Below are 27,364 nucleotides of genomic sequence, written 5' to 3'. Positions count from 1 at the left end.
GATCAGAGGAGCTGTGTGTGTGGGCTAAAACAGGGGAGGTCAAAGATCCTACATCTGCATTGTATGGCTCAGATGAGGTCCTTTTCTGAGACTCAGTTTCCTCACCTATAAAATGGGGTAATGATACTTAACTATCACAGGGTTGTGAGGAAAGTTTTATAAACCTTAGAAATGTGAGCTTTATTTTTCCTTGACCTAGTCTCTGAATGACAGGCAGGATTTGGTGGGGGGGAAGACTTTGGCAGAGGGAACAGGATGATGAACAGAAGCCTACACTTCCCTAGACCAGGCCTGGAGATACGAATGAGCCCCAGGGCCTGAGTAGGAGTATGGGCAAAAGGAAGGAGGCTGATCTTGCTGGAGTGGAGGGTTCGTAGAAGGCAGCAACAGGAATGCTGAGGAAAGAATGTTAATACTATTACTGTGTTATTGCAATTTAGGCTAGTCTGCCAGAAACTATTTTATTTAATTTATTATTAATATACCCAAGTCACTTCCAGCTTGGAAAGAAAAATGTCCAAACTGGCAGAGTCTCTCCCTTCCTCCCCTTGCCCCACTTTATATGATTCTCTAACCCAAGATAATTTTAGGTAACATTTATAGGAATCTTGAATAAGTCAACAAGCATTTACTGTATTTACTGTGCACCTACTATGTGCCAGGCACTGTACAAGAAAAGGCAAAAAACAGTCCTTGCCCTCAGGAAGTTTACAGTCTAACGGGGGAGACAACATGCAAACAACTACATACAAAGATGACACAGACGGGATAAACCAGAGGTAATTTCAGAGAGACAGCACTGGCCTTTAGACAGGCCCCCCATCCTTCTCTAGGGGGACCCTGTGACAGTCACACCTGCCAAATTTTTTACAGCAGGCCCCAAGGAGAGTTTTCTGTGCTGAGCCCTCGGGAGGAAGGTGAGAGCGCTGGCTTTTTGGAGTCAGAAGTGGTACATGTAGCCTTATGTACACAGGGCGCTAGATACCTCTTCTTTGAGAGCCACTGAGGCAAAAGGCCTTTAAGACTATGTGCCTGGGTGAATCTGTGATACTGGTTGCCATATTGCCCTCAAAGGGCACATGTGGAAATTCTGCCTTTTACTACTGTTCCAGTCCCTATTACCTTCCCCCAGTCCTTACAGCCACCATCTACTTCCTGCATGCCCTGATCCTGCCCACCAGCACTTTCAGTCTCTCCTGCTAATGTCCCACTCCCCACCTTTATCAGGCAGGGTGCTATTTCAGGAAACAGAACAAGAATCAATGAACAAAAGATACAAGAAGAATATTTCAACTCAATAAAGAAGAACTTTCCAATGCTTAGTACTATCTAATAATGACATAAGCTCTGTAGAGCTCATCTCCCTAGAGATGCTTGCTCCACACTGGAGGTGGGGGAGCAGAGGCTGGATGACCCCTGTCCTCCACCCTGTCAGGGACGCTATAAGAGAGTAATGGATAGGGTAAGGACTTGGTGAAGTTAATTCCAATTTTGAGGCTCTAATGGCTTATCGTCACCTCCCAGCTAGCCTGCTTCTGAGAGGTCAATGATAGGTTTAGCCATTGTGCTTTTTCTCTGTTGCCTCCTCGCCTTTTTAAAAGTTAAGAGTCTGGCCACCAGAGGGCATTCTCTAGTCAAACTAGGGAAGAATCTTCAACATTCCGTCTCAGGTGAACAATCTTTACCTGCACTGTCACCTATAATTTGATGCTGGCATTTATTTCAGGGAGAGAGTGGTTGTAAAACTATTAAAAATTCTCAGTGTAACTGGGCTTTGGTATCTTTTCCAGGTCAGTGTTTATCAATCAGCAATCCCCAAACCTCTTAGGCTCCTCAGAACTCTGCTCCTGGCTTTTTCCATTTTTGATGGGGCTTTGTAAGTCTGAAGGAAGTGACCCAGTTGGCAGTTCCTGGCTCAGGGCCCTGATTCTCCATGGAGTGTTGACATAGGTGTTTCTAGCCTGTTACCCAAGAAGCCTTGGAAGCCTGACGTGCAGGAGTGAGGGTCAAACAACTATCAGCAAACACGGGGCAGTCAAGGAAGCAAATGCTATCTCAGGCACCAGATCACACCTGGAGTACTGTATTCAGTTCTGGGCTTCGCATTTAAAAGGACAATGATAAATCAAACTACATGTCCAGAGGGGAGCATCCGGGATGGAAGGCCTGGTGACCAGGCCGAATTGTTGAGCTGGAAATGTTTAGCCTGAAGAGGAAAAGACTTTGAGGAAACATGGCCTGCTGTTTTCAAGTAACTGAAGGATAGTTATACAAGGAAGCATTAGATCGATTCGGATTGGCTCAAAGGAAAGAACTAAAAACAATGGGTGGAAATTACTGAGAGGCATATGGATCCATAGAAAAGGAAAACTTTCTAAAATCTGGAGCACTCCAACAGTATTACGGATTGCCTCAGGAGACTCAGGAGTTATTTCTCGCTGCTGGAAGTATTCAAGTGGAGACTAGGGAGGCTTTTGATAAAGGGAATTTCCATTCAGGGAGAAAGTTGGCCTAGCTGACCTCTGAGGTCCCTTCCACCTTTGGGACTCTATGGGAGCTTAGAGACCACCCATTCTGGGCAGAGAGAAACAATCCATAGGAAAAAGGCTGAGGAAACATGGAAGTCTAAGCATAGGCTATCTTTCTGATTTGGATCTAGCTGTATAGGTCCTGTTTCTGGGATGCTGCAATTACAGAGCATTTTCACGTTTATTATCTTATTAGACTGATTTCCTTGCTCCCAATCTCTCCCCTTTCTATTCATCCTCTAAAAAGCTGTCCCAATAATCTTCCTAAAAGTCTTAACCATGTCACTAGAGCATTAAGAATTTTCAGTGGTTCCCTATTGCCTTTAGTATAAACACAGAGGTCTCAGCTTGTCATTTAAGGCTTTTCACAATTTGGTTCTAATTTACCTTTAATGGATTTATTTCACATGGCTCTTCTTCACATAAACTAGATTCCATCCAAAGCAGGACCACTTGCTGTTCTACAAACTTAGTTTATTTATCTCATCTGCTGACTCCCTGCTTTGGCCTTGTCCATTTCCAATGGTTGGAATGCATTCTCTTCCTCACTGTCACCTCTTAGAATCCTTAGCTTCCCGTGAGGCTTACCTCCTACCGCAAGCCTTTTCTGACCTTCCTCTAGTACGCAGTGTTGTCTCCCTCTTCAAATGACTTGCATTTACTTATCTGTGTCAACACTGCATCCTTCCCAAAACAATGTATGCTCCTTGAGGCCAGGGACTGGTTCTCCTTCTGTTTTTATCCCCAGCCATCTAGAACATCCTCTAGGGGCTTATAGCACTAAAATAGGAAATGGGATCTTCTGATTCCCAAACTAGTTTTTCTAACTCTACCACATTCATCTCTGTCTTCCCATCTAGCACCCCATAACCAGTATTTCCTCCAGAGACATGAATGAGGAGCATTTAAACCTAAGCTCAGTAAGGGATTTGCACCACAAAAAAAAAAAACAAAAAACAAAAAACAAACACAAGGCCAATGGCAGAAACCTCTCAAAATTAAAAAACAAAACAAAACACCTCATTTATTGAAAGGAAAAAGACATGACCCATGTGTAGAATCAAACACAAAGTCTCCCACAAGCTCCTGCACGAACCACATCTGTACTTAATATAAACATACAAGGCACAAAACATTGACAATACCATCAGCTCCTGGTGGTTGCATCATACAGTGATATCCTGGTTACTGGGATCTGCCACGTGATGATCTTACATCGGATTAAGACTTTCTACTCTCTTATTCATTTGGACAATGGCAAACATGATTGGTTGATTTTTCAGTTCGGTAATCGTTAGACATCAAATTTAACCCTCTGATAATTCATTAATCTCTTCTTGATGTTAACAAAACCCAATTACTTCTGACTGTGCACTCTCTGCCCCTGGCTTGGCCCCAACCCTGGTACCAAACCAATAAGGGGCTTTGAGGGTACAAAGATTCAGAAGAAATCTGATACCATTAGGCCAAACTACTTTGGAGCTAGAGGGATAAACTGCGTAAGCCTCTCTACCCAACATTTCAAAGGCAAAACACACCCTTCCACCCTCTAGTCTCCCCTTGCCTGCGCTGCTGTCTGGGATGTTTGTTTACTCTGTTCTAGTGGATAACCATTTGGTCCTTTCTGTGGATTTCAAATACAGGGCAATTCGATAGTCACCAAATCAGACCATTTTCACTTTATGGCGCTCTTAAGAGAAAGTAGCAAATTTATGGCTCTTCTGAGAGTAAGCAGCATAATGTTCTGCCCAGGGAGCAACACCAAGCACTGACCTACTATTACCTTATTACACAAATTAGACACTGAGACCAATTCATCTGCAGTAGCGAATAAGGGATAAAATCTGTAAACAATGAGTTTGGGATTTTACTGTTACACTTGAAGAAAGCAGGAAGTGAGCATGTAGTGTTAAATAAAGAAGGCATTCATTCTTCTGCCTAATATTTACCTAGAGGGGTGAGAGAAAGGGAGCAAAGAGATCTTTCCTAATTTTCCAGCTCAGTTTCACTACTTTAAGAGATGCACAAAACTCGAAGGTTTTCTGAAGGGGAAGATTATAGTTTCAAAGGATGGAGTCTTTATACTAAGTATATACATACAATACTAACTAGGGTAGATAAGTTGGATCACAGAATGGGGAGGCTATAGGCAATAGGGTTTAGGCTAACACAAAACTATTCACTTCTGCTCAGGGTTTGTGTGTACACAGCAATGCTCATCAGTCCAACACTTAGATGGCACTAAATAAAAATAATGCCCTTGTGAAGGTAGACGTTAGCAGAGACAGGGGACCTGAACCCAACATACCAGGATAGAGCAACTAGCTCCCGGTAAATTTAGGAATTTCCCCTTGCCCCCTCCCTAGATGAGTAGGATTGCACTTTGTCAAGTGAGATTAGGAAACCCCTGCTCCCAATTCCTGCACTGGGAGAAGAGAACCCTGCATTCTTTGAGGTTCCCTCAGTGTACCCTTGGCTAATACCAGCCCAATGTAGCCAGTTTAGCGAACAGATAGAGAACCCAGACAGAAACCGAGTCCCTTGCAGTAAAAAGCCTGGAACATTTCCAAGCAAGGAGGTGCCAAGGGGAGGAAGAAACAAAGAAGGGACAGGAAGATTATGGAAGTGGGTAGAGAGCCACTCCCTAGAGGGCAGGGTCTTTAGGGCTCTGATTCTCTACTCAGAAGACAAAGGGAAAAAAAAGCTCCCCTGTACCTGCCTTCTCCTTTTAAGTCTTTTGTCCCCTAGCTGAGGGATCTCATGTAACTACTTTCTGGGAGAATCAAGTTCAGGCAGGGATGGCTTTTGTTAGAAGCAGTGAAGCTCTCAGAGTACTTCTGCAGCCTAAGCAGGAAGGAGACCCCCTCTGACATGAGCTGCATACCCAGGACCCTTAAGAGGACAGAGGAACTTCCTTAGTTTCTACAAAGTGCAAATCAGAGGCACTGATCCCTTAAGAGCAAAAAGCTGATGTGGACCCTGCTCCACAGCTGGGAGATGCTGGGCCTCTGAGTCAAGCGTTCCAGGCCCTGAGGTCACGGCCTAGGCCACAGCATTGAAGCAGAAGGGGTTCCAAAGAAATAAGAAGAGGGAAGAAGGCCTGAGGACCATTCTGGATAAACTGCCAGGCCAATTTCAGGGTGGTTACATAGATTCCAGAAGCTTGGCCAATAGTGGGGGAAAAAACCTATTAAATTCCCTTCTGGAATTTAAGAACCAAAGAACCAGAGCCTCCTATCCAGTCTAGTTTGTATTTATTTTTCAAGCCCCTTTACTATCCCCTAACAGCATGGGATGGAAAACAAAATTCCCATCGGCAAAAACCAAGGCACAAATTGTAATCTGGTTCTAACAGGCATGGGACCAGAATAAGTCCTCAGTTTGATTGTTTGATGTAAATCCTTGTTGTAGAGTTTTTAAGTGTCTTTTATCCATTAAGAGATGTTGTACATTTAAAAAGGAATCCTTCCTCAGGCCCTTCACCTAACATCCTGCCATACTTGGCTTTGGACCAACAGAGAAGGGAAGAAGGACCCCTGATATTCTGTTGATTCCAGAGAAACAGGGTGGCCACGACTGAAGCTTTTACCTTCAGCCATTGCACTGACCTAAGCACCAAGTGCTCACATAGAAGCCTGAGTCTCACTTGAAGGCAAAAAGGCAAAGCCAAGATGAAGAGATGAACTTCCCTTCCCTAACCCTACTCCCTAAGGCACCTGCATTTCCAGGGCAGCAGAGCAGAGGCGTACTGGCACAGGGAGCAGTGTGAGAGGCACCAAATGGACCTTTGCTAAAACCCTCTGGGCCAACACACACAGCCGAAGAATTCATTAATGCCCTTTTGATCGCTTCCTAATCACTGAGCTGAAAGGGTGAGGAAACAGTAAAAAGTCAGACAAGTGAGACTCATCTTCAAGAAGCTAGTTCAGCCCCTTCTCAAACTCAGGACTAGGGAGCTTCCAAAACCTTAATTTAGGCTAATGTAGCCTCTGATCTTTAGCAACCAATGCCCCTGGCATATAGGGAAGCCTCATGGGGAAAAAAGGATAGGATCCCTTATAATAGTGTTACCAGTGCCCCAAGTAAGCTAATGGGGCTCACGAGAAGTGTGGGACAGAGAGAAAGCTCTGGAGCCAGCAAGGACTGTACTATCCAGAGCTCTCTGAACTTCTTAACTAATCAAATGCAACAATATAACTTCACCCCACGTGGTGGAAATTCCTCAATTTCGTTGTTTCTACACAACCTCAAGGCCTAGGCTTGCGGACCTTGACTTCTCGCGTCTTTGTCAATGGAATGCATAACCCCTAGCCAGGAAGGAGAATGAGGCAGGGACATATGCTGCCAATTTAACCAGACTGGGATGGATTCAGGGTTCCAGTATATGCCCATCAATAAGAATACTGTCATACCTTTCAATTCATTCTCATAGAGACTGGGGAGCCTGGCTTATAGAATTAATTTTCTGAACTTCCAGTGACACACTTTCAATCCTGTTGTCTTTTGGCCTCATGCAGGCCTCAAGTCTTGTCCCAAGTACATTAATCTTCTCTTAGAGGATGGTTATGAGAGTAGTAGGCTGCTTTCCCCATCTTTATGCCAAATGTACAATAAATTCCGAGTTTAAATCAAGTCATTCTCTTCATAGGAAGAGCAAGGGTGAGGTTTGGTAAGAATAAGTTGGGTGTAACGACCCCAGCAACTACAGACTCAGAAAGAGTTCAGGAGCAGAGACCTAACTTGAAATAAAACAGAAAGTTTTTGAACTCGGACAGTACTCAGTGTGTTCAAAGTGCTAAGACATGAGGAATGTAGATTTGGTAGATTTGAGGGGAAGGTGCTGCCTAAGGTGCTCCAGAAAACCTGGATCAAGCCAGGATCAAGGCTGTAATTTGAAGTATTCTGCTGAAAGTGGCTTAAGATGCAGCCCCCTGGAAGAGTCCTGATGGCAGGAAAAACAGAGGTAAAACAACAGGGATAGCAGCCAAACAGATGGACCATGATCCTTGTTTGTGGAGGCTGTCCAGAGGAGAGGAAACTATCTAGGTGAAAGATGGAGAGAGGTGTGCTACACTAAGATCAAAGCCACAAAAAGTAGGAAGGGAGGGAATGGGTGGGAAAGTGTTGGGGTAAAACGAGTACCGAGAGATCACCATCACTATTGGAATCATCCAGTCTAACCTGTCCCTCTGGCCTGCCTATTTATAAGTCAGCAGGTGCCAAGTAAGAACAGCCCCCTACCTAGCCTGCTCCATCCGCAGTCTTACCCAAGGCCTTGGCAACAGACATTTGGTGGGGTGGAGTGGCGCAGAGAATGTACCGAAAAGGTCATTGTACAAAGGCACTAGTAACATTGGCAGCGGTAGGAGACATGCTTGGCTGGAGCAGCTCATAGATTGCTTGGTAGGTGCCCACCACAAACCCAATGAAGCCCAAGGTGCTGATCAAGATGTCCTTAGCAATGATGATGGGGCTTATGCCTTCCGAGTAATACGTGGTGATCTCCAGGAGCGGAGGGATGATAAGAGCCAAGGCGCTGCTGCTCACAGAGCCCACCAAGGAGATGACAAGGTCTAGCCGAGGGATCAAGATGGCCAAGACACCTGCAGGAGGAGAAGAAACTTCTATTTATGATCAGCCTATGAAAGAACAAGAAGACAGCATTTGCCCCTTTTCTTTGCCATCATCCCTCATGTTCTCTCTTTACTCTGAGCTCTGATGAAGGAATGGCCTTCTCCTTTCCAAGGCCAGGAACCCTTTATACCTACCCTTGATGCCCTCTCCTTTAAGCAGACTGCTCCTGCTATCACCCTTTTCTCCCTCTAATCTTCTAACTCTTTCTATCTACTGGTTCCTTCCCTACGCCTACAAATATCACTACAATTCCCCCACCACCATCTTTAAAAATCCTCACTAGGCCCTACTGTCCATGCAAGCAATTGTCTTATCTTTGTCCTACCTTCCTTAGCCAAATTCCATGAAAATGCTGACTCTCCTTATTCCTTTCACTTCCTTTCCCTCTCTTCTAACCTCCCTATGATACTTATCCCTTAGCTGAAACTACCCTTTCCAAAGTCACCTGTGATTTCTCAATTTCTAAATCTGATGTCCTTTTCTCAGTCTTCATCCTCTTGACCTCTTCATAGCATTTGACACCAACCATCATCTCCTTGTGGATTGTCCTTCTTCTCAGATTTTGTGGCCCTGCCTTCTCCTGGATCTCCTCCCACTCATCTGGCTTTTCTTTCTCAGCCTTTTTTGGGTTGATTGTCATCCACAACACACCTCCTAACTACGGGCACATTCAAAGGCTCTGGCCTTGGTCCTTTTATCTCTCTACACTCGCTCTCAGTGAGCTCATCAGCTCACATCACATCTCTAAGCTGGTGACTCCCAGAACTGTGTTCTCTCTGCCAAGCTCTAGTCCCACATCGCCGGTTACCCAGTGGACATTTCAAGTAGGAAATCTACTAGAAACTCAATTAAGTCCAAAAGAGACCTCAACACCACCCCCCCAAGTCCTGCCCCCACCCCCAAACATTCTTATTTCTGTTAAAGGCATCCACATCCTTCCAGTAACTCAAGCACAAGCTCAGTGTTACCTTTGACTCCTCCCCACAGATTCAATCAACTGTCAGATCTCATGGTTTCTATCTCCACAGTACCTCTTGTATCCACCTTCTTCTCACGACTCACACAGTCACCATCTTATTTCTGGCTCTCAACACTCCTTGCCTGGACGATCCCTGCCTCATCCTTCCCCTCTCTAATCATTCCTTTCGCACGGCTATCAAACTAATTTTCCTAAAGTGCAAACCGGAACACATTACTCACTAATTCCAGTGGTTCCCTATTGTCTCCAAGATAAATACCTCCGCTTGGCATTTAAAGTTCTTTAAAACTTGCCTCCAGCCTGCCTCTGTAACCTTATTGCGCATTACTGCTCTTCATGCAAACTGTGGTCCAGTCAAGCTGTTCTTACATAAAGCATGCCATTTCCTGCCTCAGTACTTTTGAACTGGCCATCCCTCCTGCAAGACGTGCACTCCCTCCTCACTTCCAGCTCTCAGAATCCTCACTTGCCTTCATGGCCACTAGCTCGTACATGAGCCTTTCCTGAGCCTCCCCCTGACCCCAAATTTATTTTGTCTTTTCCTCTCTATGTAGAAGTCGCCTCCCCTGATAAGACTCTACAACTCCATGAGGGCAGGGACTGTTCAAACTTCTGTTTTTGTGTCCCCAGTGCCTAAAGCAGTGCTCGGCACACAGCAAGAGCTTAATAAAGATTTGTGGACAGACTCATTTCCTAATGAGAAAGGAATAATGTATAAGAATTAGTGCATCAATTGTGGTTTATAAAAAGTTTCTTCATAAATTATTTCCAATCAGCCCTGTGAGGGGGGATGGGGTTGACTCCAAGCGATAGAAGGAGCCAAAGTTTCCCCAGGTTTAGGATTCTGCCCAAATCCACAGCTAGCATGTGTGTGTGTGTGGGGTGGGGGGGGTTCGGACCAGGAAGGTCCTCAATCTCCTAAAATAAACCTAAGGCTTCTTTCAAATTCATGGCTCTGAACGGCAGGCTCTGCTTCTCTGCTTCTATTGCCAGAGGTTAGCACAGCATGCAGTAAGCACTTTTGGATACAGGAAGCGCTTAAGAGATACATTTCCCACTCATTCAGTGTGGAACAGTGAAAAGAATGCTGCAGTCAGGAGGACTGAGCTGTACTCCCATTAATTCATTCCGTGACCTTATGATTTAAACCTTGCTGAATCTTATTTTCCCTTCAATAAAATGGTGGGCAGACTAGATCTCGAGGGTCTTCCGGCTCTAACACACTGTATTCAATTAAATTCAACAAATATTTCTTAAGCACTTACTATGTTCCAGGGCAGCTAAGTGGAGCAATAGATAGAGAGCTAGGCCTGGAGTCAAGAAGACTCATCCTCCCAAGTTCAAATCTAGCGTCAGATACTTGCTAGCTGTGTGACCCTGAGCAAGTCACTTGACTCTGCTTGCCTCAGTTTCCTCACTTGTAAAATGGGCTGGAGAAGGAAATGGTAAACCATTCCAGCATCTTGTCAGGAAAACCCCAATGAGACCCCAAAGAGTTGTAAATGACTTAACAACAAGTATGTTCCAGGTACAGTACTAGGTACAGGATATATCAATGCAAAAATGAAACAATCTTTACCCTCAAGGAACTTACATTCTATTGGAGGGAAGTAACACATGCACAGATAAATAATATAAAATATATACAAAGTAATTTGGGGGTGAAGGCCCTAACCACTGGGAAGACCAGGAGAGGCTTCAGATAGAAGGTAGCACTGGGGCTGAGCTGCTTAGAAAAGAAACTCTGCATTCTCAGGGCGGGAGCTAAGCAGGGAGTTGTCCTAAGGTCCTTTCCAGCTTGGAAATGCTCTGATCCCAAGAAAACTAGAAAGAGGGAGGAGGAAAAAGTAATTTGATGATCTCTCTCCTAATTTTTCATTTTCTTGCCATTGGAAGTGTCTTCCACAGCATGACTGCTTTCCTTAACAAAAGAGAGGAAACACTGCCTCCTTCCAGGGGAGAGGCTACAAGCTTCATTTCACAAAAAGTTTCCATGCATCCTGATGGGGACATAATCCACAGGGAGGGAAGGTACCTCTAATGGAAGATCAGAGATAACTGTACACTCAGACCACAATGACCTCACTGTTACTGCATAATTGCATTTGAGACCCAGCTGAGCTCATCTGAGGGAGGTACAACTGATTTCTCCTTGAGCCATCCTGGATTTAATTAAGATTCCCTATCAACCCTTTTATGTTTCCATATCAAGCCTGACACTACAAAAATTATTAAGGAAAGTGCTATTAATGATAAAAGGGAATAGTGACAATGTCTGCCTTGTGGACATATAAAGGAGGCTTCCTATCTCTGGTTATGCTCAGGCCCTGGTAGATTCTTTTTTAAAAAAATTAAATTTTATTTTGTTTTCATGAAGATCTGCCTTCATTACCTTCCCTTTCCTACCCCACCATCCCTCCTGTCCCCCAACTGAGAAAGGAAGAAAAACAAAACTTCAGTTACAAATACACACAGTCAAATAAAACTCGGGGCAGCCAGATGGTGGAGGGCTGGTCCTAGAGTCGAGAACACCTGGACTCAAACCCGACTGCAGACACTGACCAGCTGGGAGACCCTGGGCAGGTCACTTTACCACTAGCTGCCTCAACTTCCTCAACTTCAAAATGGGACTAATCATGGGTTATCTGCTGGGGTGTTGTGAGGATCAAATGAGACATCTGTCAAGTATTTCGCATAGTGCCTGGCACACAGTAGGTGCTATATACATGCTAACTATCATTATTATTATTAAAGCAAATTCACGCACAGGCCATATCCAAAAAAAAAGTCTGGAGTCCATTTCTGTATCTGGAGCTGGGTAGCTGGCTTCATCATGAGTCCTCTGGAGCTGTGGATGGTCTCTGTTATTGATCAGAGCTCCTAAGTCTTTCAAAGTTTGTCTTTTCCAGTATTGTTGTTACTGTATACATTTTCCTCCCTGTTCTGCTCAGTTCACTCTGCATCTATTTATGCAAGTCTTCTCAGGTTTCTCTGACCCCCCCCCACACCCCATTTTTGACAGCACAATCATGTTCCATCACATTCAGACACCATAAATTGTTCAACCATTGCAAAATGGATGGGCACCTCTCAGTTTCAAATCCTTTGCCACCACAAAAAGAACTATCATAAGCATTTTGGTACAAGTAGGCCCAATTTCTCTTTCTTTTATCTCTTTGAGAGCATAGCCCTATCCATTTTCTCCAGCTCTATCTTCCTGAGTTCAATTTTAAGCTTACATGCTGGATAAATCCTAACCCCTCCCAAGGGCTTCTAACTGGTAAGTACCATGTACTCCAGGGAAAAGGGAAAGCTTCTCGTATAGCAGCTCGTATAGCAGCAGGAGAAGAAAGGTCCCTAGACAATGTTAGAAGGCCCGAGTTTGAGTCCTAGCTCCAAAACTATTAGTTGTATGACACTGGGGCAGTCACTTCCTCTCTTAGGTTCCTGTTTTGTAAAATGTGGATAACAGTCCTTGAATTTCCAATGTCACAGGGCTGTTGTGAGAATCAAATGTGATGACATTTGTAAAATGTATGGTAAATGTAACATGGGGTATAAATATAATGGATTATTACAAAACCAAAATGCACTGGCTCAGCTTGCCTTTTCACCTCCTTAGGATACGGAATGTCAGAGCCAGAAGGAACTTTAGAACTTAGAACAGGTGGAAAGGACTTTTAGTTCAACATGAGTGGAGGAAACAGGCCGAGAGAAGGGAGGTGACTTGCTTAAGGTCACACTGCTAGTGAATGAAAGAGGTGGGATTAAACAGGTTCTGTTACTGAGTTGAGGACTCTTTTTCACTCCAAAACACAATACTCTTCCTTTCCTGTTCCAGGTGGGGTGGAAGGAAGGTCTCTAAATACTATTCCCAGCAGTTCATCCCTAGATCCTCTGGCTCCTCTTCCCTACGCAGAAAATGTAGAATGTAAGAGATGGAGCAAAGGAAATCAGCTTCTGGAGAGCCAAGAGGTTGAATAAAAGGCCTTTTTACCATAGATGCTTTCATTTAGCAGAAAGTTCCCTAAATTAATGCTCCTAACGATTCTACTGCAGTAAAGGATTCACAGTCAACTTCAAGGCTGTGAATTAAAAAAAATTTAAATTAAATTAAAGAATTAAAAGGGAATGAAGAAACTTATATAAAGCCTCACATATGCTATGCGGATATTTATATCCTGGGCAAATTCCATCACTTTTTCTTAGTCTCTTAAGCAGACAGAGAGGTAGCAGTCCCCTTCTCAGGAGCTGAAATGGGAACGCATTAATACCTTTAAAAGATTCTAAGACTCCAGGGAAGAGCTTTACAAAGAACAAGGTGTACCTTAGTCTGCAAATGGTTTCAGCTTTTCAAAGTTTCTAAAACTTAGCGTTAGAATCACTTTATTCTTACAGATACGCCAGTTCAAGTCCCTCATTTTATGAAAAAGGAAAATGAAGCTCATAAAGGGGAATTATCTTGCCCCTGGTCACACAGCAAGTTAGTGGTAGAGCTGAGACTAGATCCCCATGTTTCTAATGGCCTTTCCCTCTCATTACAGAACATCCAATCTTCAAGTTTGGATCTACAGAAGAATGAGAGGATGAAGTAATTCAAAATCCACTAAACCAGTTTTGTTAGATCATGGCGTGATGGCAGTATCTCTCGAAAGGCTGCTGGCCAGGGAATCGGACTTTTAGTCCCAAACCTAATCACTCATTCTAGCCTTGGGAATGTCCTTTGCTCCTTCTGGTGCCTTAGTTGCCCAACTGTCCAGTTGTCCAATTCCTACGTTAACAGTGAAGTTATGAGACAACTACTTTTTTTGTACTGGGAGATGCAGGGTGATGTATAGAAAAAATCACTTAATTTGGAGGCAGAGTGCCCAAGCCCAAATCCTCAGTCAGCTACTGTGAGACCTTGGGCAGTTAGTTCGGTCAGGGTCTTTGGACCTCAGTTTCTATGCTGTAAAATGAAGATGTCAGAATTATGTCTGGCTCTAAATCTTAGGTTTCCAAGAAGAGACACATTTATCTGTCAACGACAATTCCAGATACAACCAGTTAGTCTGTATTCTGGTGAAAGTCTCTCAACTCACTTCCAAAATGGCCTGCTCTCTGAAATAACCTAGATTAGTTAAATAGTTAATGTTTTAGTTATGGAGGGTGCCTAGAGATAACCCGAAAAGGGCATACTCTACTCTATTTGATTTTATAGGATTAAAGGGATCCCAGGTAGAATTTCCGTATACCCTTTTCTCAACTGAAGTTAACTACAGAGAAGGCAAAAACAGAGTGGACAGACGTCTCATTTCCTCTCCCTTCTCACTTCCTCCTCCATTAGCTGAATGGATAGTTACTTTGTTGTGAGCATTATTTTAAAGCTTAGAGTTGAAAGGAACCTTAGATGTTGTCTAGCCCAAGCCCTTTATTCTACAGTTGAGGAATCTTTGGCCCAGGTCACAGGGGTACTAAATGGCAGAGCTAGAATTGAAATCCAGGTCTTGGGGCTCCAATTTAAAGCCCCATCTACTGCACTGTGGTAAACCACTCTTGTGCTCCCTAATAGAAATGGACTTGAAGTACTGTGAAAAAAGCCCTAGAAATTGGATGTACTGTTCATTTAATTTCCACAAACATTTATTAATGCAAGACATGACTCAGCAAGACACAAAGACATAAATGACAAAGATTCTGCCTTCATAGAGCTTGCACGGAGTTACATGGCACTTGGGTGCCACAGTGAATAGAGTGCTGGACTGGGAGTCAGGAAGATCTGAGTTCAAACCCAACCTCAGATGCTTAATAGCTACGTGATGCTGGGAAAGTCATTTAACCTGTTTGCCTCAGTTTCCCCATATGTAATTGGGGATAACAATAGTACCCACTCCCAGAGTTGCTGTAAGGATCAAATGAAATAATAATTATGAAGCACAGTATAGCGCACATAGTAAGCGTTATAGAAATTTTAGCTATTATTATTAATCGTAGCACTGTCATAATTCTATGTATAATTTTGGGTATGACACTTTAACTAGGCCTGTAACATGAAAAGACTGGGCTAGATGGTCACTAAAGTTCCTTTGAGGTTTAACATTTTATACTCAAAGGTCCCTTACAACTTTGACATTCTATGTTTCTGTGATAAGAGTCCAGAACACTTAATAGAAACAGCTTTCTTAGAGATCCAAACTCTAAAAAGGAGATTAAGAGGCATGCTTTCTCTTCTATGGTTCTTAGGTTCACACATAAAATTGGCATAAGCTCTGGCTAATCTAAGAAAGCTTTTTTCATCCCAAATTTACATGGTTCACAAAGTGATTCAAAAGGTAAAGAAAGCACATTTAGAAATCTAAACCTTACTGAGCTATAATCGGGCTTTCTTCCTTCTTTCTACTTTTATAAAAGATGGGTAACACTACAGATCTTGCATGACGTGGCTCTTGCCAAAGAGGAAAGACAAAAATGGAAAGGATGACTCAAGGAACCAGTTAATTGGGAAAATTCAGAACACTAGGAAGGAGAGGAAAGCAGCAATTTCCAACTTTATTTTAACCACAAAATTCTACAGTAGTTAGTTTTGAAACTAAATGCAGAGCCTTTAACAACTTTAATTAGCCAAAGGATTAGCCAAGGGACTTCACAATATCACAAAATGCTTCTCCTTTGGGTTAACAGTCACTAAGAATTTGACCTTTTAATTTCTGAAGCAAAACAGGGTAAAATGCAACTCTTCCAAAGGGGAACTAATTGAGAATAAGAAAGAGCTGAGTTATGTACTCATGAAGAGAAAGATATACGTAAGAACAGACAACTATCAAGTAAGGAAAGAACACTAGACACCTTTAAGGAATTTAATCTTCGTAATGTATACGGTTTTTGGGGTCTTTGGGGCGGAAAGATCTTTTTTGTTTGTTGTTCAGTCATGCTCCACTCTTCATGACTCCATTTGGTTTTTCCTTGGCAAAGATACTGAGTGGTTTGCCATTTCCTTCTCCAGCTCATTTTACAGATGAAGAACTGAGGTTACAGATGAGGAACAGGGTTATGTGACTTCCCCAGGGTCATATTAAGTGTCAGAAGCAGGATTTGAACTCACAAATATGAGCCTTCCTGACTCTGGACCTGGTGCTCTATCCACTGAACCACCTAGCTGCCACCACCCTCCCCCACTTTTTTAAAACTATGTCTAAAACTAGAAAAATCTGTGCTTTATCACTTGTGTTACTGTGTTCCTTGACAGAGTGGTGAGGGCATTGACAGGCTTATAGGCAAGGTATGTAAAGGAAAGGAAAATACCAAAAGTATGGGAAAATTTTTGGACTTTATTAATACTAAAAAAAGTAATTCAGAGAGCATCAATAACTATCAACCTATATACCTACTCCAACTCATACAAAAGCTTTATGAATAATTCATACATGAGGACAGCCTCGGTAAGAATATTAATAGGGAACGTGCAGATTTTTACAAGTGATATTCAGCAATGGGCTACATACCACTTCACAACTATAAGGAAAAGATGTAGGGAATATAAGATCCTATTGGGACTATTATTTCTTGGTTAGATAGAGTACCTGACTCAGCAGAACAAAACATCTCCTTTTACAAGGTGTCACCCACCCATAAATAAAAATAATTCAAGATTCATCTGGTGAAAGGACAACAGTAATAACTTTATTCAACAACCCTCTAACAATAAACATCAGATGAGGAGTAAAATAGGGAAATGTATACTAACCAAACATATAGGGTCTATAGACCACTATGAAGGAAGAGACCCAGGAGAGAGTCCAGACTGAAAAGGGATTCCTGTTTGCATATGACCTCAAGCCAGCTGGCCTGTCCATCTTCAGAAGAAAGACCAAGTGGATGAAGAGTGTTTACTGCCCGGATTTCAACATGCATTTGGATGGACCTGCTATAGAGCTTTCCATCAGGATGTATATCTGGGACAGACAGGACAGATGGACAATGAGTTGAGCCCAAAGATGAATAGGAGGGAGAGAGCAGGCTATACTGCTTTTACAAAATTACAATGCTCCTTTGTTGGAGAGGCTCGCTCATCTTTTTAATACATTCTACTACTGTGTTCAAAGCATTAAAAATTAGTATCATACAGAGAATAATGGAGTGCTGCATTGTAGGCATTAGCAGGCTACAGCATACAACCAATGAGGAATTCCAAAGCAGAACAGGAATAAAAGATACCAACAAAGAACTGAATGATGGAAGAAATGAGAGTTTGGTCACATGGCAAACATAAAGGAAAACAGCAGGTGGAGAGCCAGAGTGCTTCACTAGTAACCCTGAAATGTCAGGAGAAAGCAAGGAAGGCTTCCAACATACTGGGTAGGCCCTGTATGGTGAACTTATGGGAGGATGTGGATAAGAACTGCATAGGGTAGGCAGGAACAGACGAGTTTTGATTTGCATCGCTGAAAGAACTCCTGAATCAATGAGATCACAGATATGGTTGAGTGTGAGTGCCAAATTATTCTGTCTCTGGGCTACAATACTCTTCAGATGGTGGAGTGAAGGTGCCTCCAGATTTTAAGAAAGTGTTGAAAATGGACTACGAGCTCTGGTGAGTCCTTCCAAAGCTGGGAAGGCCTGGAATATGGTACAGAGACCAACAGAGCTAAGTCTAGAGAAGCTCATAATGACAGTGTTCTAGAAGATAAGGAATTTTTTTCAGCCAGAGTAATTTAAGAGCAAAAGCCTCTTAACATAAGGTGTGGAAGGGTTGTAATTTTTTACAGTGAAGGGAAAACTCACACTGATAAATGTACAGATACCCTAGAGCAGGAGTTGTTAATCTGGGGTCTGTGAAATATGTATAAATTTGTATATTTTTATATATTTTATTTATGTATTTTTAATAATCATATTTCAGTATAATTTGGTTTGCTTTGTGATCTTGCGTATTTTATACATTATACATTTTATACATTTAAGAACATTATTCTGAGAAGAAGTTCACAGGCTTCACTAGACTGCCAATATAACCCACAAAAAAAGTTAAGAACCCCTACCCTAGAGTGCTGACATTTTAGTTTCTGTTTACCAAGTTTAAAAAAAATTAACCATTCTGCAAAAACCTCATGACTATGGGGATCTTTTTTTCAAAATAGAATATACAATCACCAGGGGGAATTATTTTTAAAGATAGCAAAGACAGAGAAAACCCTTAGGCAATATTAGTACCAAAACAGCTACCTTAAAGATGATTAGCTTAAAAGAAAAACAGTTGGAGAGTCAATAAACATTCATTAATGGGTCTGCTATGGATCAGACACTGTGCTAAGCACTGAGGATGAAAACAAAGTCAAAAGACAGGTCCTGCTCTCAAGCTTACAGTCTAATGGGGAAACAACATGCAAACGAGCTATATACAGGATACATTAGAGATAAGCAACTGAGGGAAGACATTAGCATTAAAGGAGATCAGGAAAGGCTTCCTGTGGAAGGTAGTATTTTAGCTAGGACTTGAAGGAGGCCAGGAAGCAGAGATGAGGAGTGAGAGAATTCTAGGCATGGGGGACAGTCAGTGAAAATACCCAGAACTAAGAGATGATAGTGCCCTGTTCAAGGAACAGAAAAGAGGCCAGTGTCACTGGGAGGATGTAAGGTGTAAGAAGAAGCCTGGAAAGGTAAAGGGAGGGGAGGAGAGGAAGGTTATGGAAGACCTTTACCACAGGATTTAAGGTTAGATCTTGGAGGTGGCAAGGAGCCACTGGAGTTTACTGAGTAGGGAGTAACATGGTCAGAACTGTGCTTTAAAATACTGAGTGGAGGATGGACTGGGGGGTTGGGAGGAGACTTGTGGCAGGGAGACCAACCAGCACTCTAATGCAACAGTCTCGGTATAAGGTGATAAGGGCCTGCACCAGGGTAGTGGCAGTGGCAGAAGAGAAGAAGGTATACAAGAGAGATGTTACAAAGGAGAAATCGGCAGGCCTTGGCAACACATTAGATGGGGCAGGGGGAGTAAGGAATTGAGGGTGACACCTAGGTTCTGAGCCTGGGTGTCTGGGAGGATGGTGGTACTCTCAAAAGTAACAGGGAAGTTAGGAAGCAGGGAAAGTTTAAGGGGAAAGATGAGTTCAGTTTTGCACATATTGAGTTTAAGATGTCTAGAGGACATTCAGTTCAAGATGTCCAACAAGGAACTGGAGATGTGAGACTGGAGGTCAGGAGAGAGGTTAGGGCAGGATAAGCAGACTTGAGAACCAGAGGCACAGAGATGATAATTGAATGGGTGGGAGTTGATGAGATCACCAAGTGAAACAGCCTAGAGGGAGAAGAGAAGAGAAGAAGGCCTAAGGCAAAGCCTTATGGAATACTCATGGTTAGTGGGTGTTACTTGGATGAAGATCTAGCAAAGAAGAAAAAAATGAGTGGTCAGATGGGTAGGAATAGAACCAAGAGACATCAGTGCCCTGAAAACCTAGATAGAAGAAAATATCAAGAAAAGAGTGACCCACAGTGTCAAAGGCTACAGAGAGGTTAAGAAGCATGAGGATTGAGAAAAGGCCATTAGATTTGGCAACTAAGAGACTGTTGGTAACTTTGGAAAGAGCAGTTTCAGCTGAACGATGAGGTCAGAAACTAGAGTGTAGAGAGGTAAAAGGAAATGGAGACAACTTAATGACAGACATCTTCCATGGCACACAAGGACAGAACAATACCTTAAGAAGTCAAGACTCTTTCATACAAGATCAGCCTCTTCCAATTCCTGGCATAAGGTCAGGACAGAAGGTGATTTATTACAACTGGATTTCAGAAGCAATAGCTCAAAAGTCAGCTTAATCCCCCTAGATGTAAATACAGGAACTAGAGAAACCTCCCAAAAGTTTACTTCATCACACCTCAAACCAGTCAAAGCCAAATCTAGCCTTGGCCCTGTTTCAACAATCTGGCTAGCAGCTGTTGTAGGGGTGAAAGACCAACACAAGCCCAACAACAAGAACGCTACCAGCACACTGCAAAAGCCCGGGTTCTTTTGATCTGCTTTACTAAGGAAAGCAACGTTGAGAGGTTGACAAGCTTATTTTAATCCAGCATACAAATATCACTCACTTAGTTCAGGGGAAAAAGCCAGCACCCTGAACTTCAGAGCAAAATACAAACAAAGTACAAACATGGACAGACAGACCTTGTCTGATTCAAATCCCAATACATAGTTACCAGAGTTTAACACAGAGTCTCAACTTCCGGGTTATGAGCTGGAGGGCTCTTAGCTACAGCTGCCCGGAGTCTCCGAATCAGCGCACCACCACGAGTGAGAGCCCTGCACAAATAGCTCTGTCTTCTCTTCTTATACTGTTTCAGATGTCATCAAACGTCATCTGAATGACCAGAACTTAGGCTCCTATGATTGGCTCTTGAGTTAGCACCTCCCCTTACTACCCTGGGAGCTTCACACCCACATAGGCTTAGCACCTAATAGGGGTTTGGGCCTGGGGCTTAGCACCTAGTAAGACTCAATGAAATACAGTCAATTAATCAAAGGAAACAAAAGCAAACTCTTCAAGGGCACTTGGTTGAACTGAGTGCTAAGAGCCCATTTTGCTTACCAATACAGGCCTTCATCCATGGCAGTACTTAAACATGGGAAAACGTAATCCTAAATTAAACACTCAGTTAGAATCATGTTAATTTTTGGTTAGGGAGGCAAACTCTCCCAGAAATGACAAGCAACAATTTTTATTGAAAATGCTAGCCTTTTAAAAACGTCAATGTAAAAACTAAGTACACTTTGTTCTCTTAAATTTATATGCTGATTGTTCTTGGATTCATAAAGTACTACAGAGTAGATATATGGCCTAGGTAGAAAAGCTCATTTCCTAGACAAATAAGATCTATGGATAGGGGAAGAGTTCGTGACCAAACAAGAAATAGAGAGGATCACCAAAGATAAAATGGACAAGTTATTTCACAAACAAACCCAATACAGCTAACATTAGAAGAGAAGTTTTAGAAGTTACCTGGGAGAAAAGTCATTGCAAGTTTTTCTGATAAAGGTCTCATTTCTAAAATATATATAAGGAATTGATTTAAATTTGCAAGAGCCATTCAATTGATAAATGCTCTAAGAATGCAGAGCCAGGTCTCAAGGGAAGAAACCCAAGCTATTTATAGCAATACGAAAAAATGTTCCAAATCAGTAATAATTAAGAGAAACACAAATTATAGTAACTATGAGGTTCCTCTTCAGATCCATCCGTTTGACAAAATTGAACAAAAAAAGAAAACGGCAAATGCTGGAGACTTCAGGAAAAAAAAAGGACCACTGATGCACTGTTGGTGGATCTATGAAACTGGTCCAACCATTCTGGCAAATATTTGGAATGCTGCCCCAAAAGTTACTGACACAGTGAATGTCTCTGACCAGCTATGCCATTGTAGGCCTATAGCTCAAAGAAAGAGGAAAAAAATCCATATATACAAAAATATTTATGGCAGCTCTTTTTTTAGTGGCAAAGAAGTAGAAACTAAGGGGATGCCCATCAGTTGGGGAATGAATGAATAATTATGGCAAAGGAATGCAATGGAAGACTATTATGTTAAAAGAAATATAAAATGGATGTTTTCAGAGAAACCTGGAAAGACTTTCATGAACTGATGTGGAATGAAGTAAGCAGAACCAGGAGAACAATTTATAACATCGCTGGTGTAGAAATGAACAATTATGAAAGACTGAAGAACTCTGATCAGCCATCGCTAACTTCTATATAGTACCTACTCTGCGCCAGACACTGTGCTAAGTGTTTTGGAATTATTAATTCCTTTGATCCTTACAGCAACCTTGGGAGGCAGGCGCTACTATTATCATCCTCATTTTATAGCTGAGATAAACAGAGGCTAGTCACTTAACCCAGGGTCACAGAGAACATAAATAATCTATTTTTGGATGTGGCCCATGTAGGAATTTATTTTGCTCGACTATGCTTACATGACACAAAGATTCTTTCTTTCTCTTTTTTTTTTTCCTTTTTCCTTTCTTTCTTCTAGTAGGTGAGGGCAGTAGAAGAGAGAAGAAAATGAATATCTGACAACGTAAATTTTAAAGAGGTAAAGAAATAAAAAGATCTACTACATAGGAGTGCAAAAATAAACCAGAAATGGGCATAGGAATCAAGAGAACTGGGTTCTACTTTGTGGCTCTGGCATCAGCTGTGCAACCCCCTGAGTTCCTCATCTATAAAAATGGGAGTTTAGATGGGTAGATCAGTGGTCTGTCAAACAGAAACAGGGGCCACTAAAACATACAGAAAGAAACCCGCAGGGGGCATAGTGACTTAGAAAACCACAAATTAACATAACTTATGCTTTATTGTAATCTTTCCCAATTACATTTTCATCTGGTTCAGGCCACACTTGGGGGTGCTGTGGATGCATTTAACACCTCAGGACGAGATGATTAATTCTAAAGTCCCTTCCAGCTCTAAAATCCCATGCTCTATGCTCTAAAGTTCCTTCCACTGCAGACATTCTATGTTTTAAGTCCCAAAGTTACCTCCTAACTCTGACTTTGTTCTAATGGCTCTTCCTTCTCTGACATTCTATACTGTATGGATACCTCTAGCTTTAATATTCTGTGAACTATTAGAACCTACTGTATGCAAAGTGCTGTGTTCTGTACCAGTGTGGAAAACACACTTGAGACAAGACAAACACACTTGCTCTAGCTTTGTCTCACAGCACTGATTACAACCTTTTAAGTCCCTGATAAAAGACCCCAAGTAAAAGGCAGAATACTCAAAGAGAAGCAGACATTTTATAGAGGGAAAAATATATTTTCTTTGTTGTTCTCTGTAGAAAAGAGGGCTTTGTAAAACATAACCACAAAGATCACAGGAGAACATAGTGGATTTGATGATCAAAGGCAGCCAATGCTTCTGAACATCATGCAATGGAAGGGAATATGAAAGAGCTGATAAAGATGAGAAAATAAAAACTGAAACCAAAAAAATTTTAGGCTTGTACAGTGTTCGCAAATGTAGGCCATAGACTTGTGTGTGCGTGTGTGTGGGTGGGTGTCAAAGAGCAAAGAAATCTAGTAGGAGTCAGGATACATGTCAGTCTGCAGAACTGGTGAAGACTAGAGCATACAGGGACAAATCTAGTTCTGTAGGTATATTCTATCAAGGCCAGCGGCGGGGTGGGGTGGGGGGGCTGAGTTTCTTTTACTCAAAATCTTCCAGCCAGCCAGTCTTTTTTCATCAAGCAGAAGAATCCCTAGAAAAACCCAAATTTTCTAAGAATCCTCTTTTTTTTTTCAATTGTCCTTGAGGCTCTTGGGTATAAGGATGTGTAATTCCAGGCCAACATTCCACTCATCTAAATACTTGGGTTTGGTATACAAAATGTCACCACGAAGCCATCTGCACACAGAAGAAACACACACATCCATACTGCAAGTAAGACACGGAACAGCTTCTGTGCTACATGACACAAAAATTAATAATGAATGGGGTCACTGGCAACGTCAAAGTGAGGATCCGGGGTACCTAAAACTACTATAATATGATTTCCCAAAGTAATTTAGCCACAGAATACTTTGGGGCCTGAGATGTACTGAAAGAGTTCACAACCTATGGGTCCTAAGGAAATTTGATAGCCAAAGGAAAAAAAAGAAGTTGGACCTATTTTTATACCCTAACTTCCCATATATAAGGTTTCTTTAAAAATACATACATGATTTATTTTGATATTTTAGGAGAAAATATTTGCTAAAACTGACATTTTTTCAAGTTAGGACACAGCTATCCATCTCCTCTCCAAACCTTCCTCTATACAGCTACTAAAATTATGTATCTAAAGGACAAATTAGATACCCAAATATGTCACTCCTCTGTTCAAGAAGTTCTGATGACTCCCTACTGCCTCTAGAATAAACACACACTCTTCCATTTAGCACTGAAAGCCATCCACAATCTAATTTTACCCTATCCTGTGCCAATTTCACATTATTCCCTCCAACTCTACCCTTCTGGCCAAACTGGCCCGCTTGCTGCTACCCACACAAAGCAGTCTCTTGTTGGTGCTAGTCTTTGCAGGGAGGCTGTCACACCTTCCCTCTGCAGATCCAGCTCTGACAATCCTTAGCCTCCTTGAAGCTCAGATCAAGGTACCACCTCCTGACTAACGATGCTTCCTGATCCTTCCTCCACCTAAACTGTTGGTGTCCTCTCCGTGGAAATCACTTTGTATACCTATTTATGTTGACTTATTATTTGTGTCTTCATGTTTTCCTGGGTAGATTGAAAGCTCCTTAGGGTCAGAGACTATTTCATGTTTATCTTTATATACCCGGCATGATGCCTTGCACAGAAAAGACCCTTAATAAATGCTTGTTGAATGGACAGCTAGTTTCCTGGGTTGTCACAGTCAAAGAATTCATTACCTAGTAGCTAGTCTCCTGGGAATTTCAAGAGATACAGAAGAATCCCTACCCCTTCTGCAGCACACTGGGTGGACCAATGGAGGATTTACCAGAGGTCCTGCATAAGAGACAACTCTTATTACTTGAAGGTATAATGGATTACGATCTTCATTACTGGATGGAATACCTGTAGGAATGAGATCCTAGATCCACTGTCTCATCCAAAGTATCAAAGAAGGTACGGCAGGACAACAGTTTATATGAAAAAAAAATAGTGGTGGTTTCAGTGGGAATAAAAGATCTATTTGGGTTAACAATGTGACACAGTGGCCAAAAATGTTAATGAGGCCTCAGTCTATAGTAACAGAATCAACGTCCGTAAGAGGGCCCGCTGCCCTGTGCTCTGGTCATATCCTGTTTGGAAGGTTGTGCCACATTTTAGGAGAGCACTGACAAGCTGGGCCATGCCTAGAAGAGGGTGAGCATGTTGGGGAGGGGCTAGAAAAAATGTCACAGGAGGCTCAATTTGAAGGAAATGGAGATTATTAGCCTGAGAAGAAATTACTTAGAGGAAAGACTTATCTGTCTTAGAATATATGAAGGAAGGACTGCCCTGTGAAAGACGGCTTACCTTTATTTTGCCTTCCTTAGAGGTCACAAGGGGTGCAAGCTATAGAAAGACAGATTTCACCTTAACAGAAAGAAGAGTCACCTTCTATTTAGAACCATCCCCAAATTGAACAGGCCACCTTCAGTGGTGCTGAGCTCCCTCCAATCAACAGAGGTCTGTAAGCAGAGGCTATATGGCCATGTGTGGGAAAACTAGAGAGGGATTCTTATTCAGGTGCTAATTCTGATGCTGATACTCTGTGATTCAGGGAGGCTTATGCATAGTGCTTGAGCATAATTTGGAAAAGAGTTCACCTTTTTTCCTCTATCCCGCTACATCAGAAACAGCCACTATCTTTCTTTCCTTTTTTTGGCTAGGTAATTGGGGTTAAGTGACTTGCCCAGAGTCATACAGCTAGTAAGTGTCAAGTGTCTGAGGTTGGATTTGAACTCAGGTCCTTCTGACTCCAGGGCTGGTGCTCCATCCACTATGCCACCTAGCTGCCCCACTATCTTTCAATAACACCCGGAAGAATGGGGGCAGTGTGCTGTCTCAATGAGGATATGTTCTTTCAGCCAGCCACAGGGCCAGACCTCATAACCTAGGAAGAAGGAAGAAAGAAGATACAAGGAAGAAGGAATAGATACAAGGTGTATGTAGAAATTACGGTTACAAATGACTTTCTAGAGCTGTCTAGATAGCAATCTTCTCTAATGAAATCATTAGAACTTCCCCTAGGGCATATACTCACCTTAATGGTCTAAGTGTCTATGATTTTATCCCTAGGGTATTCCTTCTACAGATGCAGACCAGAGTGTTACACTTCCAGCTCCTTCACTTGGTCCTCATAAGACCTGATATTGAGTCCTCTCACCAGGTTGGTCTCCTCCTTACGAATGTCTTTCCTATAATGTACTGCCCAGATATAACCTAAGGCGGTCCAAGACCCAAATACTCATAGCAGCACTTTTATTGGAGCAAAACACTGGAACCAAAGTGGGTAGTCACTGATTGGGAAATAGCCGAACAAATTGTGGTGACCGATTGTAATGGGATACTATCATGACATAAGACTTGACGAAGATAAGGACTGCAGAGAAACTTGGAACACTTGCTTCAATTGATACAGAATAAACCAGCAGAATCAGGTGGATGTGCAAAATGACCACAATCATGTAAGAGAAAACAATGCTACAAGACACCCAAGCTTAGATTAATTGTTACTAACTGATCTTGGTTCTCAAGAACAAATGGTGAAACACATTTCCCTCCTCTTGGGAAAGGCCAGAGATGACAGGAACTGGATGTTGCATGTGTTGTCAGATGGTTCTTTTACAAAACTATTTTTCTTTGTTACAACAAAAGGTTTAAGAGTGAGGAGGGTTTCTGAACTGGAAGTGTGTGTGTGTGTGTGTGTGTGTGTGTGTGTGTGTATACACCACACTGCTTCTCTTGTGTTTTTAATATCAGTTATTCCCCTGTATGTATGTGTATATATGTATAAATAGAAACATGAATATATAATACACATGTGCATATATGTACAAATGTTTATATATACATACACATACAGAAGGAAAAACTGTGGTATAAAAAAAAAAAGAAAGGCAGTGAGACATAGAGGAGAGGGCCAGGTTTAAGAATCAGGAATAACTGTCTGGATTCAAGCCCTGCCTCAAAGGCTAGCGAGGCTAGTCACTTATGCTCTCAGTGACCCCAAGCAACTCCCTAAGACTCTGAGTTAAAGAGGAGCTGCTAGTCTGAATTAAGAGTTCCCCATACCAATGAAAACTTAAGCTGGGACTCCCAAAATAGAAGACATATATATTGTTTTAAATGCCCAGAAGTGAACACTATAGGGTGAAGGGACCAGAACCAGAACACTATGTACTAACAACACTGTAAAAATGAAAAACTCTAAAAGCCTTCAGAAGTCTGATCAGCACACCCGGTGGTCAGTTGTGACTCCGGAGGGCCAATAAGAAAACACTCTGCCCCTTCTCCTGGTAGAGGGGAAGGGACTAAGATGCCCAAGGAGACAAACCTTTCTGAATGTGGCCAATGAGGGAATCTGTTTTGTGTGACTATGCTTATTTGTTAAAAGGGGTTTTTTGGTTGTTGTGAGAGGAAAAGAAAATAAAAGTTAATTTTAAAACAAACACTGCTGCAAGACTGTGACTAGGAAAGAGGCCAGTAGCACTCTGACCACCTTCACCGGGCACCAGACTTTTATATTAGCT

At 42.2% G+C, this 27,364-nt stretch overlaps 1 protein-coding gene across 2 annotated transcripts in view; it reads right to left on the bottom strand.

Annotated features, from left to right (window-relative positions):
* Window positions 1-614: 614 nt before the first annotated feature.
* LOC118843537 (proton-coupled amino acid transporter 1-like) overlaps window positions 615-27,364 on the bottom strand; it is a 64,014-nt gene continuing 37,264 nt past the window's right edge. The window contains exon 11 of one of the 2 annotated variants that reach the window (XM_036751210.1): window positions 615-8,131. In XM_036751210.1, the coding sequence (XP_036607105.1) occupies window positions 7,857-8,131 (275 nt within the window). In that variant the 3' untranslated portion in view covers window positions 615-7,856. The remainder of the gene's footprint in view (window positions 8,132-27,364) is intronic. The other variant, XM_036751211.1, reaches the window with a different exon arrangement.

The sequence above is a fragment of the Trichosurus vulpecula genome, chromosome 3 (assembly GCF_011100635.1).
Source record: "Trichosurus vulpecula isolate mTriVul1 chromosome 3, mTriVul1.pri, whole genome shotgun sequence".
NCBI lineage: Eukaryota > Metazoa > Chordata > Mammalia > Diprotodontia > Phalangeridae > Trichosurus > Trichosurus vulpecula.
The sequence above is the reverse complement of the archived record's forward strand: the minus strand, read 5'-3'. Positions and strand labels throughout refer to the sequence as shown.